Source organism: Trachemys scripta, chromosome 13, assembly GCF_013100865.1.
Source record: "Trachemys scripta elegans isolate TJP31775 chromosome 13, CAS_Tse_1.0, whole genome shotgun sequence".
NCBI lineage: Eukaryota > Metazoa > Chordata > Testudines > Emydidae > Trachemys > Trachemys scripta.
The window spans coordinates 43,359,062-43,378,114 of NC_048310.1; the positions used below are offsets into that span (position 1 = coordinate 43,359,062).

The window sequence follows — 19,053 nt, forward strand, 5'->3', positions numbered from 1 at the left end:
TGGATACTGTGCACAGTATTGGTCACTGCACCACACACACACACATACACACACACACTATCAGGGTTGGAAGAGACATCAGGAGGTCATCTAGTCCAACCCCCTGCTCAAAGCAGGACCCACCCCAACTAAATCATCCCAGCCAGGGCTTTGTCAAGCCTGACCTTAAAAACCTTTAAGAAAGGAGATTCCACCACCTCCCTAGGTAACCCATTCCAGTGCTTCACCACCCTCCTAGTGAAATAGTGTTTCCTAATATCCAACCTAGACCTCCCCACTGCAACTTGAGACCATTGCTCCTTGTTCTGTCATCTGCCACCACTGAGAACAGTCTAGATCCATCCTCTTTGGAACCCCTCTTCAGGTAATTGAAGGCTGCTATCAAATCCCCCTTCATTCTTCTCTTCTGCAGACTAAATAACCCCAGTTCCCTCAGCCTCTCCTCGTAAGTCACATGCCCCAGCCCCCTAATTATTTTTGTTGCCCTCTGCTGGACTCTCTCCAATTTGTCCACATCCCTTCTGTAGTGCGGGGACCAGAACTGGACACAGTACTTCAGGTGTGGCCTCACCAGTGCCGAATAGAGGGGAATAATCACTTCCCTCGATCTGCTGGCAATGCCTCTACTTTTACAGCCCAATATGCTGTTGGCCTTCTTGGCAACAAGAGCACACTCCTGACTCATATCCAGCTTCTCATCCACTGTAATCCCCAAGTCCTTTTCTGCAGAATCAGAGGGGTTTAGAAAAGAGCACTGAGAAGGACCAGAGTACATGCAGGGATGTGTGGTTTTTTTTACACAAATACACTGCCCCAAGCTGTTTGCACATGTCAGGCATACATACACTTGTGCACATGTGCTGCATGCAAGAGACCATGCTCAGCTTAGCAGGTTTTCCCCTAACTAGCCTGCATGCTGAAACTGACCTTCACTACCACCCATCAGAAGCAGAGGTCACACCCCAGCTGTTGGCTAGTTCCAATCATGAAAACAAGGAAGACAGATATAATCTGGATCCCGCCCCTCACCCAGACACTCAAGATGGAGTGATAGCGGCNTCTATTCCAGCCCTCCATGAGGGAAACTTATTCAGAGTAAAGACCTCTTTGCCCTCCAAGGAGGGGGATTCTGGGTTCCAAGTCACATGCCATCTCCTTATTCCTCTATGCTGCTGCATTGCTGGGGTATCCATTGTTCCAACAGCTCGGCTGAGGCGCTGAAGTCTTTCCCAAGCAAACCTTCCCTTTTTAAGAAAGCACGTTACTGGCCCATGATCTCAGAGCCAGGCCCGAGGGAGCAGTCTCTTCACGTTGGCTAGGTCAAGCCTCCACTTCACGTGGATTCTGTGGCCACCTCTGTCAGCCCAGGAGCAGCCCTCCGCCAGAGCCTGCACAACTCATGCAAGGTTATTCAGAGAGGCGAGGTCAAAGGATATTTTAAGGAGCCCCTCGCTGCCAGCCGGCTGACACCGCAGCAGAGATTGGAAGCAGCTGGCACTAGCAAGCTGGATATAACAACACTGCGTGAACCAACCTCCAGACCCCCCAGCCTGGCACATTGCTTCATTCCATCCTGGACACAGACCCTGTTCTCGGTCATGTTTAACTGCATTATTGCTCCCCGGGGGAGATGCTTCTAGCTGGCTTTACGATATACAGCGAACACACTAACAACTCTCTCCTTACCCAGCCTGGAAAAGCTGTCTTTGGAATTAGCCAGCTAGGACAGCGCTCCATGAGCGCTCCCCTGCTCAGCTCCCTCCACACAGGGCGACCAGGCAGACAGCAATGCCCCACCCTCTCACAGCACGAGTCACTGATGTTTGTTACTCCAGGAAGCTGTTTCATTAGCTCCTTCCCTCCCCGCAAGGGCCACATTTACCTTATACAGCGTGTTTCGGATGATTTCGATGTTCATTTCGTCGAGGTCCTGCTCGGATATGCAGTCCTGGAAGAAGGCAGCTGAAACAGACACAGAAAGCCATGAGCAAAATTGCAGCGTGCTCCTGCTGCTCCGAGTTGCACACTGCGCTCCCCGGAGAGGGAGTGGAGTGCAAGACCTTTGCATGCAGGAGGCCAGGTTTCCAAAGGCACAGCACCCAGCACGACCCTTACGCTGGATGGTCCGAAGTGCTCGGATTGGGAGCTGAGCTCGGAATAATCAGGCCTGTATTCTGGTGCCTAGATGGGTGCCGAACTCTTCTGAAAAAGACTGGCTGTGCCTTTTCTAGTCCCGGGGAGTTATGGTGCCGCAAAGCCGGGGAACCACAGAGCTCTGCAGGAAGGGGCAGGGTCTTACCAGTAGTTTTATGGTGGTGACACTAGTGCCATTTAGAAATCTAATTTCTTAGGGTGCCTTGAGCTGCAAGGCTATTAGGTCCTAGACTCGAGCGCACGTCAGACTGCAGTAGCAGTTAGCGTGCTTGTTTGTTAGGAAGCACTTCGCTATTCCCCAGGACAGGGCCAGCATCAGCCAAGGTGGTGAACAAACGCAGGCAACAAAAGAAGGCATATGCAATCAAATGGGGACGAGGAAAGTCCATATGCCTGTAATGGTGATGGGAGATTCATGGGGGCAGAGGATGTTAAGCTTCTAGGAAGGTAAAGAGCTGGATTAAAGACTCTGACCTACAGGAATGTTCTACATCACCTTGTTTCTCAGCAAGAGATCGTCATTTTCATTCAATATAAACCCTGGACACTTAGAGCCTAGAGACGGACACACTGCACAGCTGGTCAGACTTTTTTAAACAATGCATTTCAGCTTTGGGAATTTGACATCCTGTGAGACACCAGTAACTGGAGAACACACTTCCCACGTACTACAGTTTGCAGTACCTTCCGTTACACTTGTGGTTGCTATTTGCGTTAAGGGTCCTGGTTTTCATTCTGCTCCCATCTTGCTGCCCCTTTTATGCTAGGGTTCACTTTCTGTTTTCCCACGCTCACGTTCAGGGAACGTATGTCAACGTTTTGGCTTTGCTGCAGGTGATCCTTCCTTAGCTGAACACAAGACATGGGAGCAAGAGCTCTCGCTATTGGTTTGGTTTTTGTCCAATTTCTTGGCTCCTTGTCTAATGAGTCATTTTCCCATCAACTATTTCTCTGCCTCATCGTCCCAGGTTGTGTTTGTGGGAAGCACTTTCTTTCCCAGCTATGAAAATCTAGGCTGCTACCAACTGTACCACCAGGACTCAGTCTCTTGGGGAATTGCATCCTTTCTGGAGCAGCTAGAAGAACTGCTCGAGGATCATCCCATCGATTATGTTCCATTAACTCTGTTTGCCAACACTAACCCCGGAGGCCTGTGTGTCCAGACATCCACTGTGCACAATGGAAGCATTCGCTCATCTCCTCCCAGACTGCTCCAATGCTGGCTATAGGTCTTGTCTATCTCTTGCTGGGATAAGAGACCACTGGGATAATGAGTTTAAAGTACTTGTTTCACAGTGGGACATAGACAAGTCTGGCTCTGCACACCACAGCAATTACCAACATTTAACAAAATTAGTGGCATCTCCCAGTGGGAGAGTTACTTTTCCCCTCTACTGTTATGTCTCACAGCTGGCGAGAGAAGGCTCTACTGACCATTCTTCCAGCCAACCTGCGATGCATAACAGTAACGCTTCTGCTAGTTTCCACATTCTACAACTCGGTAGAAGGTACGTCAGTTTTCCAACCTGAGCTCCTGGTTTATGGAGCGCCGGCTTGTATTTACTGCCTGCGTCAGTACCAGTCCAGGCAGAGAGGAATGGAAGTGGCAGCTATCAGGAAAGATGCCCATAGAAAATTGCCCAGCATACCAACCAAACTGCTCAGTGTTCCAATGGGAATAGTAAATCTGTGCTACAAACTTGCTAAATTAAGTAAAATTACCTCACTCCCTCAGAGGGACTTCAGATTATCTGCTAAACTGCCCTGCGTTACCTGTGTGTCAGTCAAGACAACTAGTGTTAAAAGAAGATTACATTTCTTAACACGCTTCAACTTTCTACCTTCAGGTTTCTGCATAAGAGAGTGTTTGTAGAGCAGCTGATGGGGAACTAAGGGGGTCGCTATATGGATCATTGAGTTGTAGATGCACAAGATAGTTCAAGTAAGACATACAAGGCAGTAAAACCCACCATGCCTGTCTCGGTGGTTAGACTGTTTTGTAGTCCCGGATTCAGAAACACGGGTTTGTGCCCATCCTAGTGCATGAATGGGCAGACTGGTTCCAAGCCCAGCTGAAAGGCACTTTGAATAAACACTGCTCACCCAGGGGCGTGTCCACCAGGATTGCGTTGTAGAGCTCCGCAGGGGTCTGAGCAATATTCACAGCTTCCATTTGCTCAAAGCTTCCTAGCGGATGGCACTTGGGCACCAGCTCCGCGATGGAGCGCTGGTGCAACGTCCCGGTGATCAGCAGGATGACGTTATCGATCATGTAGCTGTAGCTAGGAGGAACAGGAGAGGGGGAAGCGTGTTACTGATATGGACATCAGGGCAGAAAGATGGGTGCACGTGTTGGCTCACAGAAGATACCATGCCCTCTGGAACCAGTCAATGTTGAACCTGAAGGCTCTGTCGGAAGTTGCCAGGTGCACCCAGGAACCAGAGGAGCCTCGTTTCCAACACTCGCAGGTCTACCAGCCTGGAGGGAGAGGAACCAAGCTTACTCCCAACTTGAGATCATTCCCGCTAGATCCCAGCCATCCACACATCTCTGCCTGCCACTCCCCTCCCTCTCCCAAGCCACTGGGACCCCCTCATGTCACTCGCCCCACTGCAGACTCCTCCTTTTGTGGCTGTACAAAGCATTGTCTCAGCAAGGCCAGTAGGAGCCAAGGAAACCGATGGGGATGATGCTGACGGGTCTTCATCCCTCTGGCTGTGTTCAGCTGCTGCCTCTGGGGAAGCACGGTGCAGCAGCAGCACGGGTGCCCTTGTACAGATGCAGCGGGAGAAGGCAGCGCTCCTGCAGCCCTGTGCCAAGTCTGGCCCCTGTATCTTGTGGCTACTCACTTGCGAGCGCATACGCTGGGCAGCCTTATTAAAAACCCAGTAAGAGGAAAACTGCATGTTATTAATCCCCATCACCTTGCAGCCTTTAACTCCAGACTGGAGGTTTCCAGAAGACCTGAACTGATGGGTTTGATGGAGAAATCAGTGGGTGCGGGTCGATGGCTGTGTTATTACAGGAGCTCAGACTGCAGGATCCAAAGGGGCTCTTCTGTCCTTAACCCATGAATCATTTCTACTGCAGCAGAGGCTATCGTCCGCACCCCGACAGGGGCTGCCTTGTGCTAGGCACTGGACACACAAGCCCCTCCCACAAAGATTCGAGCTTGAAAGACAAGACAGGCCGGAGGGGCGGAAGTTGCAGCAATCAAGAAGCAAGGTCAGGGCTTCGACAGAAGCTTTGACATCCTAGAGCAGTGGCCCTCAAACTTTTGTACTGGCGACCCCTTTCACATAGCAAGGCTCTGAGTGCGACCCCCCCCCGTACATTAAAAACACTTTTTAATATATTTAACACCATTATAAATGCTGAAGGCAAAGCGGGGTTTAGGGTGGAGGCTGACAGCTCGCGATCCCCCACGTAATAACCTGGCGACCCCCTGAGGGGTCCTGACCCCCAGTTTGAGAACCCCTGGCCTAGACAGAAGGAGACGTGTGAGATTTAGACACTGCCTGGATGCTGGGCTAGAGGGCAGGCAAAGGCAGGAATGTGGGTTGGTGCTGCCCAGCGTGACAGAGGCAGACAGGGGGAAGGGCTTTGGGGAAGATCGGCAGCTCAGCTGTGGCCATGTTCCATTTCAGCTGAGAGCTGGAAATACACAAGGAGGTCAGGAAGACAGGCTGAAATTTCAGTTTGAGGGAGATGAGTGCAAAGCAGAGGCCGACAGAGATGGCAGGAGTCTATCAGCAAACATTGCCCGGAGACGCCCAGGGAGCGTAAGGGAGACGAGGAGGGTGCCCAGCACGGTGCCCTGATGGGCCTCAGCGATCAGGGAGGATGACTAGGTCCTGAAGGAGCAATCTGCAAGGTAGGAGGAGAACAGGGAGAGGATGGAGCCATAGGATCACAAGACTGGGATGGGCATGGTGGACAGTCTCCAAGGAAGCTGGTAGGTCCAGGAGGCGGCGTACAAGGATTTGACCGGAAAGAGGCCATCAGAGCCACTGCTCGGGGAGGAGCACAAGTGTGCGAGCACACACCTACACTACTTTCCCACTCTCCATTTTGAAAGTGTCCCTCACCCACTCGAATTTCCTGCACCAGTCGCTGATGAGGACAGAAATTCATCACACGACGTTGGACACCAAATCGAGCCTCTCAGATTCACAAGTCTACCTATTACTACTGGTCCCAGGTGAAGTCAGCCTGGGGACCAGCTTCATATGTGCACAGTGTGTATCCACAGATCCCTGGATACGTGCACAGAAGCATGGGTGTGCATAAAAACAACAAGGAGTCTGGTGGCACCTTAAAGACTAACAGATTTATTTGGGCATAAGCTTTCGCGGCTAAAAACCCACTTCTTCAGATGCATGGAGCGAAAATTACAGATACAGGCATAAATATATATTGGCACATGGAAAAGGGAGTTACCTAACAAATGGAAAACCAACGTTGACAAGGCCAAGTTAGTCAGGGTGGATGTGGTCCACTCCCCACAAACAAGGCAATGCTCTCAGTATCTGACAGCTCCGGTTCACCGCTAGAATAGTAGCACAGGTATCGACCCATCGGGGTAAAAGCGGTGCAACAGGAAAAGGAACTCGTCTTTTGTTTGTCTGCAGCTCTCCCGGAGGAGCACATAAAGCCAGATAAGACAAGACACGTCTGTATGGGACCTAATGTAACGGTCCGGAAGAGGCCAACCGGCCAGCTCTGAGTACATGCCTTAGCGATAGTGCTGGCTAAACATGCGCTGCAGTGCCACTTTCCAGCAAGCCCCGGTTGTGTTTATTCCAGCTCTCTCTCACTCATTCCAGATAAAACAAACAGGAGACTCAGCTCTTAGTGTTTCCCTTTCCAGGTGACAATCAAAGCTCTGACTAAACAAGAGAATTAATCCAGAACACACTGACCCAGTGTTTGGGATGCAGTCAGAAAAGCCTCTCTCCAGCCATGCCTGGATGCACCTGCTTTCCTGTGCAGGGGTCTGGTAAGAATGCAGCTGCTTTCTTGTATACCAGTTACAGCACAGGGAGTGAAGGAGTAGTACCTCCTTCGCCTCTGCTACGGTCTCTTCTACCAGCCCTATGGGGTTTGCTTGGCTTGATTTATTACAAAGGAACAGGGTAGCAGTGAAGGTTTCCCGGTGACCCCCAAATGCCCACTAACAGGGTGTACACGTTTATCTGCCTGAGCTCCCGCCCCACACCTTCCTCAGGCCTGGAGTGCGTCAGCACCTGTGTACATGTCATTTTCAGGTCATGCTCTCTCTCTTGGGAACAAGAGGATTTCCAGCTGGCAATGCCACTAGTCTGGTGAGAGCCAGACACACGTACAACCAGACTGTCAGATGTTACAGAATTCTGCAGCAGCTTCACAGAGCTAATCAGTGCTCACACCTCCACGCCTCGAAAAAGATGCCACCAGAGGATCATCACTTCCCCTGTTTTATTATGTGAAGAACAATGGGAGCAGCATGTTAGAGTCATATGGGACTGCTCCCTCCAGCACTCCCTTTAACAAGTCCGGTTATGCTGCACCTCGTAAGAGGAACAGTTCAGGAACATCAAGATTCTCAGCCAGCAAGGAGAATACAGGGGCTTAGAGGGAAGATGCCCATCTTCCCACTTGTGCTGGGAAGTGGGCCACTGGGTTGAGGGATTCCCCAAGAACTGTGAGATGAACCAGGAAAGCAACTGCGGAAGAGGGGGAGGTGGTGACAGCTGATAAGATAGAAACTCGTCCCCAGTGAAATGGTAACAGGCACCAGAAGATAATTAGGGAGCGTAAAGGCTAGTGTAAGCACCAAGAAAGCTGAATCGAGGGCTAGCAAAAGAGGTTTAGGGAGACCTAAATAAGAACGGGGAGCAGGCAAGCAGCAAGAAACGGGAGAGATTGCATTAGACAATAGCTGAACTCTGATGTCATCCTGTAGCGTATCTGGCAATGGGAGAGGGTTGTGGTGGGGACTGAAGAACAGGAATCAGGACCTGACAGACACTCCTCACTTAAATCGCTTCCCTTTCTGAAGTCAGGATTAAACCTTCGCCGAGGGCATAACGAGGTTTCCAATGGCACAGAACAGGAGTCTGCCTGCCTGCCTGCGGCTGTGAAAGCAGTTGACAATAGACTAGAGAGTCACTGGCACAGCCAGAGGAATACCTGTACCCTGTACCTTGTAGCACATAAGATGCCAGCCGTAGATCACCTGCATCCACAGACCTGTAATTGGTCTCTTAACTCGGAAATATTTTCTTGGAGTTCCTTGAGAACCGGTCAGATGTCGGAGACGGAAATTCTCAGACACCAACGTTAGCAGAACAAGGAAAGGGCCAAAACTGCAGAAACCATGGAGACTCACAGCAACAACTGGAAGGGCTCTTTCCAGACCCTGCACTTGGCATGAGGGAGACCTTTGTTCTTGAAAGAGACAGTCTCTTGTTCAGCCCAGCAAACCCCCCCACCCCGCCCTCCAGAGTCGTGTATGTGTGGAGGAGAGGAAGGTATGATGCAAGACGACAGCATATCCGATAGCAAACCACCCCAGAGCCTGCTAACATTTTTGTACAGTAATGTAGGACAAGTACCCAAGCTTGAATTATACAAAAATACCAATTAAATTCAGCCTACAAATGAAAGGTCAATGATGAGATGTTACACACTGAATAATTCAAACAATTCAGGCTCATGGGGCCATGGCACTGTTTCTCTTGCAAGTCAGCAGGACCTTTATCACCAGGGCTGGTGTTAACAGGTGCTAGGTGGAAGCCATCGGTTTTAACTGACACTTGTACTTACAGGTTTCAATGCTGGTGCAACGACATGCGGTTTAAAAGGTGCAGCACCCTATGCATGCTGATGGTTACATACAATAAACCCGGAGTCCTGGCATGAACCGAAGCATGCATGTGGCTGCATGTCAGAGTTCTCTCAGAACGGTAAACACTTGTACAGCAGCCTTTGCCCAAACACTGCAAGAAGAGTAGAACCTTGCTCCTACAGCCACAAAAACCACAGACCTCTCTGCCTCTTGCACTCCAGATTTCCCACTGCTGTAGTAGTAGGGCCTTTTATCCTTTGTTGCCTTGATCATTGGAGTGCCGCACAATCACATAGTGGGTACATTTCAGTAATGCATTCAGATGGACTTTCACCCTTCCCATCCTGGGAAACATTTGAACTAGATGAGGCTTTTTAACCTTTTCTAAATGGTCTGGCATGCACTGGGAGGAAACTGAGCAGGAAACCCTAAGGAATTTAGGAGCTTCACATGGTCTTTGATGCCCCCAGCCAGACTTTGAAAGCCAGCTGCTCATTCTCCAGCCTTCTTTGCTCCATAACTTTAGAAAAGAGGCAAAGTTGGGAAGGAGAACAAGAATAAAGTCCAGAGGACCTGTTGCAGACTTAGCAGGGATGATGAATTTGATGGGGACGACTATGTAGGACTGGGACCTAACTTACCCCCGTCCTAGGTCTATAGCAGATTTAGCCAACTAAGAAGTCTGCAAGGAGCAGACCTATGCCTGAGGGCAAGAATCAACGAATAAGACCAGCCAGACTGGGTCAGACCAATGGTCCAGCTAGCCCAGTATCCTGCCTCCTGACAGTGGCCAATGCCAGGTGCTTCAAGGAGAATGAACAGAACAGGGCAATTTATCGAGTGATCCATCCCGTCATCTAGTCCCAGCATCTGGCAGTCAAAGGCTTCAGTACACCCAGAGCATGGGGTTGCATCCTTGACCATCCTGGCTAATAGCCTGAACTTATCTAATTCTTTTTTGAACACCATTATACTTTTGGCCTTCCCAACATCCCCTGGCAATGAGTTCCCCAGGTTGACTGTGCATCGTGTGAAGTACTTCTTCCTTATCTATGTTTTAAACCTGCTGCCTATTAATTTCATTGGATAACCCCTGGTTCTTTTATTACAAGAAGGTGTAAACAACACTTCCTTATTCCCTTTCTTCACAGCATTCATGATTTATTGACTTCTATCATATCCCCCCTTGGTCGTCTCTTTTCCAAGTTGACAAATTCCAGTCTTTTTTAATCTCGCCTCATATGGAAGCTGTTCCATACCCCTCATCATTTTTGTCATCCTTCTCTGTACTTTTTCCAATTCTAGTATACCTTTTTTGACACAGGATGCCCAGAACTACATGCAGTATTCAAGGTGTGGGTGTACCATGGATTTAGAGAGAGGCATTATGACATTTTCTGTCTTTATTATCTATCCTTTTCCTAATGGTTCCTAACATGGATAGCTTTTTTTTGGCTGCCGCTGCACATTGAGTGGATGTTTTCAGAGAACTATCCACAATGACGCCACAATCTTTTTTGAGTGGTAACAGCTAATTTAGATCCCATCGTTCTGTATGTGTAGTTGGGATGATGTTTTCCAACGTGCATCACTTTGCATTTATCAACACAGAATTTCATCTGCCATTTCCTTGCCCAGTCACCTAGTTTTGGGAGATCCCTTTGTAACTCTTCCCAGTCAATATGGAGATGGCCGACATCCCTAATTATTGAGTTTTCTATTTTTATAGCCGCTCTAATCTCCCTGAGCATTTCAGTCACTATCACCATCCTGGTCAGGTGATCAGTAGTGTATTCCTACTGCTATCGTCGTCTTATTCAAACATGGAATTTCTATCCATAGAGATTCTATGGTACAGTTTGAGTCATTTACGTTTTTTCCCCCTATATTTGACTCTGCTTTCTTTCACATGTAGTGCCACTCCCCTACGAGTGTCACCTACTCTGTCATTCCCATATATTTGTACCCTGGATTACCATGGCCCAATGATTGTCATCATTTCCATGTTTCTGTGATGCTATTATATAAATATCCTCATTTAATGCCAGGCACTCAAGTTCACCCATCTTAGTATTTAGGCTTGTAGCATTTATAGACAAGCACTTATAAAATGTGTCAATATTTAGTTGTCTGGCAGAGGAGACCACAGCGTAAGGGACAGATGGTTTGGGGAAGCCAGCTGGATGCAGTGAGGACAAGTCACAGGGTCTCCTAGTCTACGCGAAAAGTAGTAGGTTTTGCAGTGGTGCTCACAAATGCCACAGATCATAAGGCTACAGCTAGTTTGTCACCCTCGCAGACCTCACAAACAGCTCTGATCATAAGGGGACATCTTTTTAAATGTTCTTGGCTGGCAAAGCTCTCCTATTGCAATGACTGTTAACAGCAGAACATTAACTGGTAAGCCTCCTCTTCACTTCACTTTGACCTTCTGGGCAGGGAGCCAAGAATCTACAGAAACAAAAATGTATCAGGGTTCCAGCCAAGCGAGCAACTAATCACCTTGGAGAGCCACAGCCAAGAGACCTGGTATGTGGAGTTTCAGAAACCTCAGCTCCTCCACCAAGGCTAGGCGCACCGGAGAAAAGACTAGCTAAAAGCAAGTGCTGCACAGAAGGAAGGTGGTCAAACCACATGCAATACTGACTGCAGCTCCTTCATCTCTCCCCAGTCCAGGAGATATGGCAGATAGCTTACTTAGCTGGCTAGCAAGCAGTCTAAAACTGCTGTTCTGCCCGCTGGAACTGGCCCAGCCAAACACAAATTCTGTGTGTACTATCACAGCAGTGGTTCAGACGCCTGTGCCCCCTTCAGCACCGCAGTGTGTGCCCCCCACGCTCTATCCATTCAAGTATACAATATCATTGCACAGGGAGCATGAAGACCAAACGGCCTTGGAAAGCAGCTTCACTTCTGGTTTCAGAGCAATCCCTTAATGAACCCAGGAGTTCGGTTTTGCAGGTTCAACCTGTTCTCTGTACACTATCATCATCTCAACATACAGAGAGGAAGAAGAGGAAACTGCTACCAGGGTGAACTTCAATGCTCCATTACTACCCCCTCCCTTTTCACCCCCATTCTCCATCCCTCCCTGCACCAGCAGGGTACAGTCTTGCCCCCCTTTGGCCCAGAAGGAATGTTCTTTTCCCTCCCTGTATCATGGCTCATGTCACAACAGCCGCAGCCTTCAGCTGACAGCAGGAACCAGGCCTGCTACAGAGCTCTGTTCACTACCTAGAAGTCACACAAGCGGTGACCTCCCTGTTACTGACACAGCACCTCCCCTTGGTAATGCTCCAACTCTCCACTGTCCGGGCTCTGAGGCTCCCGCATCCCCCCCATCGCAACACATGGATGGAATACAGCACAGAGAAGCCAGCAAATAAGCTCGTACTTTTTCACCAGCCATCAGAATCAGGGCGTTCCACAATAGGCAACTCCCAGCTGAGACCCAGTCATGGCTCCTTTTCTCATATCACATCAATCCATAGCTCACCCGCTCGCTGACAAACGCTGGCCTCTGCTCCAGTGGTAGGCACTGGTTTGTGACAGTGCGCTGCTATTTTCATTAAACTGCGTCGCATACCAGCTAATCCACCAGGAGTACAACTCTGACATGTTTCAGTCAATCCACAGGCACCAATGCAAATGCCCAGACTTATCCCCAGGAGACATCTGAGGTAGTGCCTTTTGGATTGGTACTGTCCCAACTTCAGTAACCTTGTAACTTTGGAAGATACAAAGAGCACAATAAAATCAGCAAGGTAAATTATGTTGTGGCCAGAGAGGACAGAGATCCAAAGGGGCCAAGCTGTGTAAGTGTGGACAGGAAAACCAATGGTGGAAGCATGCAAGGTAACAGGACCTGGAGAGACCATTGGGGCACCAAGCTATTTAGAAACCTGGAAAGCAGCGATGCTGTAGGGAAGGGCAGCAGATTAGACAGGCTTGTAATGACAGACAGCAACCGAAGGAAAAGACCTAGTGTGGTTCACAGCAGAAGCAACACATTTCTTGGACTCTGTATCAGATTTATTTGAGCATAAGCTTTCTTCGGATGTAGCCCATGAAAGCTTATGCTCAAATAAATGTGTTAGTCTCTAAGGTGCCACAAGGACTCCTGTTCTTTTTGCGGATACAGACTAACACGGCTGCTACTCTGAAACCTAATAAACAAAGATGTCAGTAAGTCAGATCGCTAAGCAAGGAGCAAAGCTATGTGGGTATTGGGCTGAAGAAACTAGCTTAGAGAGTAAAGAGAACCCCACAACTGACCTCGGCCGAACAGCAGTTAGGTTGAGGAAAGGAAGCAATAACTGTGTACAAATATTGAAAGATGCAAGTGTCCAAAAGAGAAGGATTATTTGAGATGAGCAGAGTGGTGAAAAGAGATAAAACCAAGCAGGAGGAAAATATGGCGACAATCAGAAAAAGGAGCGTGTTTGACTGTGCAGTCTCCCAAGGGAACCAGACAGACCCCCATAGCTTGGGACATTGACAAACAGACTGGAAAAGGCACTGGAGAACGCAATATTGCATTGGCCTCAAGGAGCAGATGACATGTGAGCAAAGAGATCCCAGCACTTCTTGCTAGGCTCGGCAGACTTGGATTTATTTTACTTTGACAAATATTGATGTTTATTATTATGGTTTTAGATTTTTATCTATTCCAGTTTTCACAGTAGCAGGAAATGATGGGTGGGTCAGACAATTTAATGACAGCAGACATTCAAAAAGATTCAAAGAGTCAAAAAGTTCAAGTTTTGTAAACCTTAAAACACTGTCAACATCACGTCAAAGTATGCAAAGGGAATAGCCTTAAGTCAGCAAATCACCTATTTTTACTATTCATTTACTAGCCCATTTGTCTAAGTCTAAATCACTGGATTTTGACTAAGTTTGCAAGCAACATTCTTCTTATTTGGCCCGTCTTCAAAATTCTATTGTCGATAGAAATCTCTTTTTCATGTGTATGGTGAAATCCTCCCACATGTGACTTAACAGCAGCCCACGTAGGGCTCAGTCTCAAACAGTCAGGACAACAGGTTGATTTTTTTAAAACTGCTCTCTGTCCCAGGATACCAGGGAACCTATAAACATTGCAAGTGGCTACAGAGCAGGATTAAGGACGGAACATTGGATGACCTGCGTGTCTCATGAATCTTCTGTGACCTCGGCCACACTGTACTGGAACAGCTGCCACATGCCAGGGTCCCAAGCACTGTCCTCCAGGAAGGCGTGACGAGGACAAACAACTAACGCAGACCCAACAAAAGCTGGAGGCTGTGCTCCACTGGGGCATAGGAAGGTTAGGGCTGCTGTTAAGGCACAAGATGCAGTCAGGAGCAGAGTCTAGAGTCTCTTAACTACCAACTTCTCCTTGTTGAAGGTCACCATGAACAAGTCACTAACCACCTCAGCACTTGGAAGGAGACAAACCTGCCTCACGGAAGTGAGTTTGTTGTCCGGGAGACTCCCAAATGTGAGTCCATGACTACCCTAGCAAGCAACGGAAACCCCAAACCTCCAAAGACAGGCGACTGTACACCCGCAGCCTTGGGGGATCGGCTCCCTTACTACTGCACACTTTACAGTCTGCATGCTGAAGGATGGGAACACTTATCTATGATCATTACAAGTTCACACCGGATCATAAAGCATATGCGCTCGGGTCAGAGTGAGACTGACCAAGCAACTCAACTTTCAGACCAGGAAATGCCAGTGTTTTACCCTGCAACCTGAACCTTCTTGTACGACTACACACATACACGCTTCTGGGCATAAAACCATGACCTCAGAGCCCAAGCTCACGCCTGCAGGTCTGCAAATGATCCGAGAGTCCCCGCCTTCCAGGGCGGACACCATACCCCAGATGCTGTAGCCTTGGAGATGCCTAAAGAAGGCTCATGGCATGACGTTTTAGTGTCTAGAAAGGCTATTTTCGTGCTTTTATGCAGCCCCTGTATAACCGGCACAGCTGACTCATGGGAACTAAGGTTCTTGGCTCAACAGATCGAGGGATACAAGGAAAAGTTAGTACAATTACATTTGTACAATAGCTTTCCTGTGGCTTGTACAAGATGGCACGGTTCGGGGAGAGTTCACTCAGCTCCTGTTTGGGATGATCCGCGCACTCACGAGTAACACGACCATCCTACACTCAGGGTGTGAATTGGGGCACAGGTGTCTGTGGCGGTAGAAGGGGGGGCCGCACTGCCACTTCTTTCAAGCTCCTGCCTAGCACTCCAAAATCTAGGCTTTCATTACAAGAGACACTTGGTTCCCACAGTGGTTAAACGGCGAAGAGCCAGAGATGCTAGCTCAGAGAGGTGCAGGCACCCCTGTTCACCGCACTGAGTGCGCATTTAAACAACATTAACCATTGAATTGCTGATCATAGCATGACAGAAAAGAGAGGAAGAGCCCTCCTCCCACTACCTTTCTCTCAATCCCTGCGGACACCGCTCCCATCCTGCTGCGACTCTGGCTCTCAACCTGGACATCTTCGACTCGGACCTCCTTCTAGGTCCCCACATCCAAGCTGCATCTAAATCTTGTCGATTCTTCCTGCATAAGAACATCTGTAAGATCCAGCCTCTCTTATCCATCCACCCTCTCATCCAAGCTCTCAACATCTCGTGTCTCAATTACTGCAGCATCTCTAGCCTTGACAAATGCCATCGTGCCCTGCTCAGATCCATTCAAAATGCTGCTGCAGAGATCACTTTCTTAGCTCATCACTTTGACCATGGCACCCCTCTCTTTGCATCCCCCTCCACTGGCTCCCTCTTCTCTACTGCATCAAACATAAGCTGCTGGTCTTTGTTCTCAAGGCCCTTCAGTCTGTCCCCACCCGATCATCTCTCATCCACTGTCAAACTATCAATGCTCATCTCTGATGGCCCATATCACGCATCTCCATCACCCACTTGTTTTGTCTGTAAACAAGCACCATCATGCTTTCTCCCATGCTGCCCCTACACCTGGGAGGTGCTCCCGTAAACATCCTTCCTTCCTATCCCTCCTCAAGTTTCCTTTGCTGTAGCATCTACAAAAACATGACAATGGTTAGGCTACTGGTGAGAGAGACCATAGCGCATCCGACTCCGTGTACTCCATCTGTTGTCTCATCTTACACTCGTCAGCTCCTTGGGGCAGGGACAGTTTTTGTTGTGCTTGTACAGCACCTAGCACAACGGGGTCCAGGTCCATGACAGGGCCTGCCAGGCATGACACTAATACACAGGTGAAGATGTGCACAGTCCGCTGCTCATTTGGGTGACGGCTGAATGGCAGTGGGAGACATCACCACTGACATACAATTATGTTCAACCACAGGTGATGGGGCTCAACGCAGGCATTGCTGGATGAGGTTCTCCAGCCAGCGTCAGGCAGGTCAGATGAGATGGCCGGAATGGTCTCTTCTGGTCTTAAAAATCTATTAATTTATTTTTCCCCTAGTTAAGGAGGATCCCAATTGAAGCCGAGGCCAAAAACCCAGAGAATATGCATATGAACATCCGCAGCCTACTTCAAGAGACCTCTCAGGAGTGCACTGCTTACTTTGTGGTGTATTGGTGAGTACCACGAACTGTGCCCCGCATTCTACCCCTGCCCAAACGTATGCACTTTTTAAAAAGCAGACCTTTTATACACACATTCTGCATCTGCTCCAGAAGTGGTCCAGGCCTCCAACTGCAGGGTAGTGCCTCCATCCGAAGGGGGTGTCAATAGCTGGACACATTGAATCCTTGTACACTAGTAAGCCAGGCTGGCGTGCAAGGGATTCTGTAAGGGCTCATCCATACACCCCTTGGCTCTGTAAAAGGGCAGCCGCCTGGGCTAGGCTTTTAAAAGGCCAAACACTGGAACTTGCTCTGGCAATATATCAGACGGTCGCCTTTATTTGATATCTAGCCATGCGCCACAGGGTGCGTTCAGAAATCCATTTGCTAGAGTATCTGTATATTTTGCGTCTGTGACGGTACCTACAGAGACTGGATTTATGGCTTATTACAACAATCTGTAACTCACTAACCCTCTCTTTTTGTCTATGATTTCAGAGGTGTGAACGGGCCGCTCTGCCTTGAATGGGCCTAAACAATCTGATCCACCTTACATTTTGCTGTGAGCCGGGAGTAACTTTCCCAGATCTGAAGAAGAGCTCTGTGCGCATGGGCGGCATGTGACTCCCCCACCCCAGCCCCGTTTGGAGAGGCTAGCCCCGCCCACCCCGCCCCTGCCCCCCCCCTTCCGCCTGGAGCCACGCCCCCACTTCTGCCTGCCGGGACCAGAGGAGTCCCAAGGAGCCAGGGCCGCCCTTACCCATACACAAACCAAACTGCCCCAAATTTCCTGGTGCCCCGCACAGCTGCGTGCTGCTCCAGCAGCCAGCCCGATCCCCCGGCAGGCTGAGCCGGCCAGGAAAGCTTCCCCCGCCCCTGCTCCGCCCCCGCATCTTCCCCAAAGCCCCTGCTCCAGCCCCTACCCTGCCTCTTCCCACCCCTTCCCCTGAGCTATGTCCTGGGGGACTGCAGCAGGGATCAGGCATACCCTGCACTCACCGGGAAGTGGAGCGACTCAGCCCCAGCCTGCTCCATGCTGCTGGTGAGTGCTGGGGGGGGGGGGAAGGCGGTTCCCCCTGCTCCTTAAGTCCCAAGGCTGGAGCCAGGAGAGCAGAGTGGAGCGAGTTGGGGCTGGGTCACTCCACTTCCTGCCATCCCGTGAGTGTGGGGTCGGGCCCTCCCTGCAATCACCGGGCGGCAGGAAGTGGAGCAACCCAGCCACAAGCCACTCCGCAGGCTTGTGCTAGGGAGTGGTTTTCTCCCTGCCCCCCAAGCCTGCTCCTGCCCCCCACAGACCTTGAGCGTGGCCCACCCCCCCGCCCCCCACCCATGGAGGCCTGGGGCCGGCCTGCCCCCCCACCGCACAATGTCATGGGACGGCCCTACGAGGAGCCCTGGGGCCATGACAGGGAGCGTTAGCAGAGGTTTGGGGAGGCTTAGCCTCTTCCAGCCTCTATTACACGCGGCCTATATCTGTGTGGCTTGAAAGCTTGTCTCTCTCACCAAGAGAAGATATTACCTCACCCACCTTTTCTCTCTCTAAGGTACCTACCCCAAAGTTCCCACCACTGCTACAAATACCTGCCATCCCAGCTAGGAGACGCTATTCCCAGGGAGTAGCATTCTGAGAGAGAACTGTGCATCTGATAAGACATAGCACTGGGATTTCAAAAGGCTCTGCAGAATACAAACTCAATAGCTTACCCCCATACCAGATTCATAACAGTTCATCATAATTCCTAGCCTGGCAAAGCAGCGTATACTCACAAAAGACACACAGCAGCACACGGTCTTGCTATAGCAAACTAAATGTGCACTTTTAAATTCTCACAGCCCCTCAGCTGGTGCTAGTAAGTGGCCTTGTGTCTGGCTGCTCACAGTGAAGTGACAGCCTGTCCACCTCTCCCTGGCGGGTCACATTTGACCCTTGACCTCACAGCAAAACACCAAACGCAGCAACAATAGAAATGTCTGGCTCACTGAGATACAGCCTAGTCATCATAAGACATCTGCGCTTCCCTTTAATCTGCCCAAGGAACACTCTGCAATCCTGGAGGCAATATTGATTTATGGCTGTTCAGGGTTTCTGGAGCCAGGGAAGCAGAGGGCAGACTGGGTCCCTGAGAATCATGGCTAGCTTTGCAATCCTACTCATATGAATATGCCAGTCTGGCGAGTCCCTGCTTGCAGCCTGCCAGAAAATCCTATCTTCCTAAAGATGCAAGTGTCATGCACCTTCCCCAACTGGTGAATGGCCAACGCTTGCATAACCCTGGGGAAAGCACCCCTTTGCATTTACTACTAAGAGGGCAGCAGAATCGGGGTGTGTCCCCTCTATTCCCTCCCCAATCCCCCAAGCTAGGGAAGTCCATTTCATTGAATCCATCTATTTCCTCTGTGTTGCCTAGAATTACAGTCCTGTGCAGCAGGACACACTTAATGGCCTTGCCCACCTGCATGACAACTGCCCCCATGTTAGCAAGCCTCCAGAGTGTGATTGCCAC

At 49.7% G+C, this 19,053-nt stretch overlaps 1 protein-coding gene across 1 annotated transcript in view; it reads right to left on the bottom strand.

Annotated features, from left to right (window-relative positions):
* ATP6V0D1 (ATPase H+ transporting V0 subunit d1) overlaps positions 1-19,053 on the bottom strand; it is a gene marked incomplete at its 5' end in the record, with an annotated part of 49,481 nt that overhangs the window by 10,195 nt on the left and 20,233 nt on the right. Inside the window, 2 exon segments of the mRNA XM_034788412.1 lie at positions 1,883-1,962; positions 4,258-4,436. Of these exon segments, the coding sequence (XP_034644303.1) occupies positions 1,883-1,962; positions 4,258-4,436 (259 nt within the window).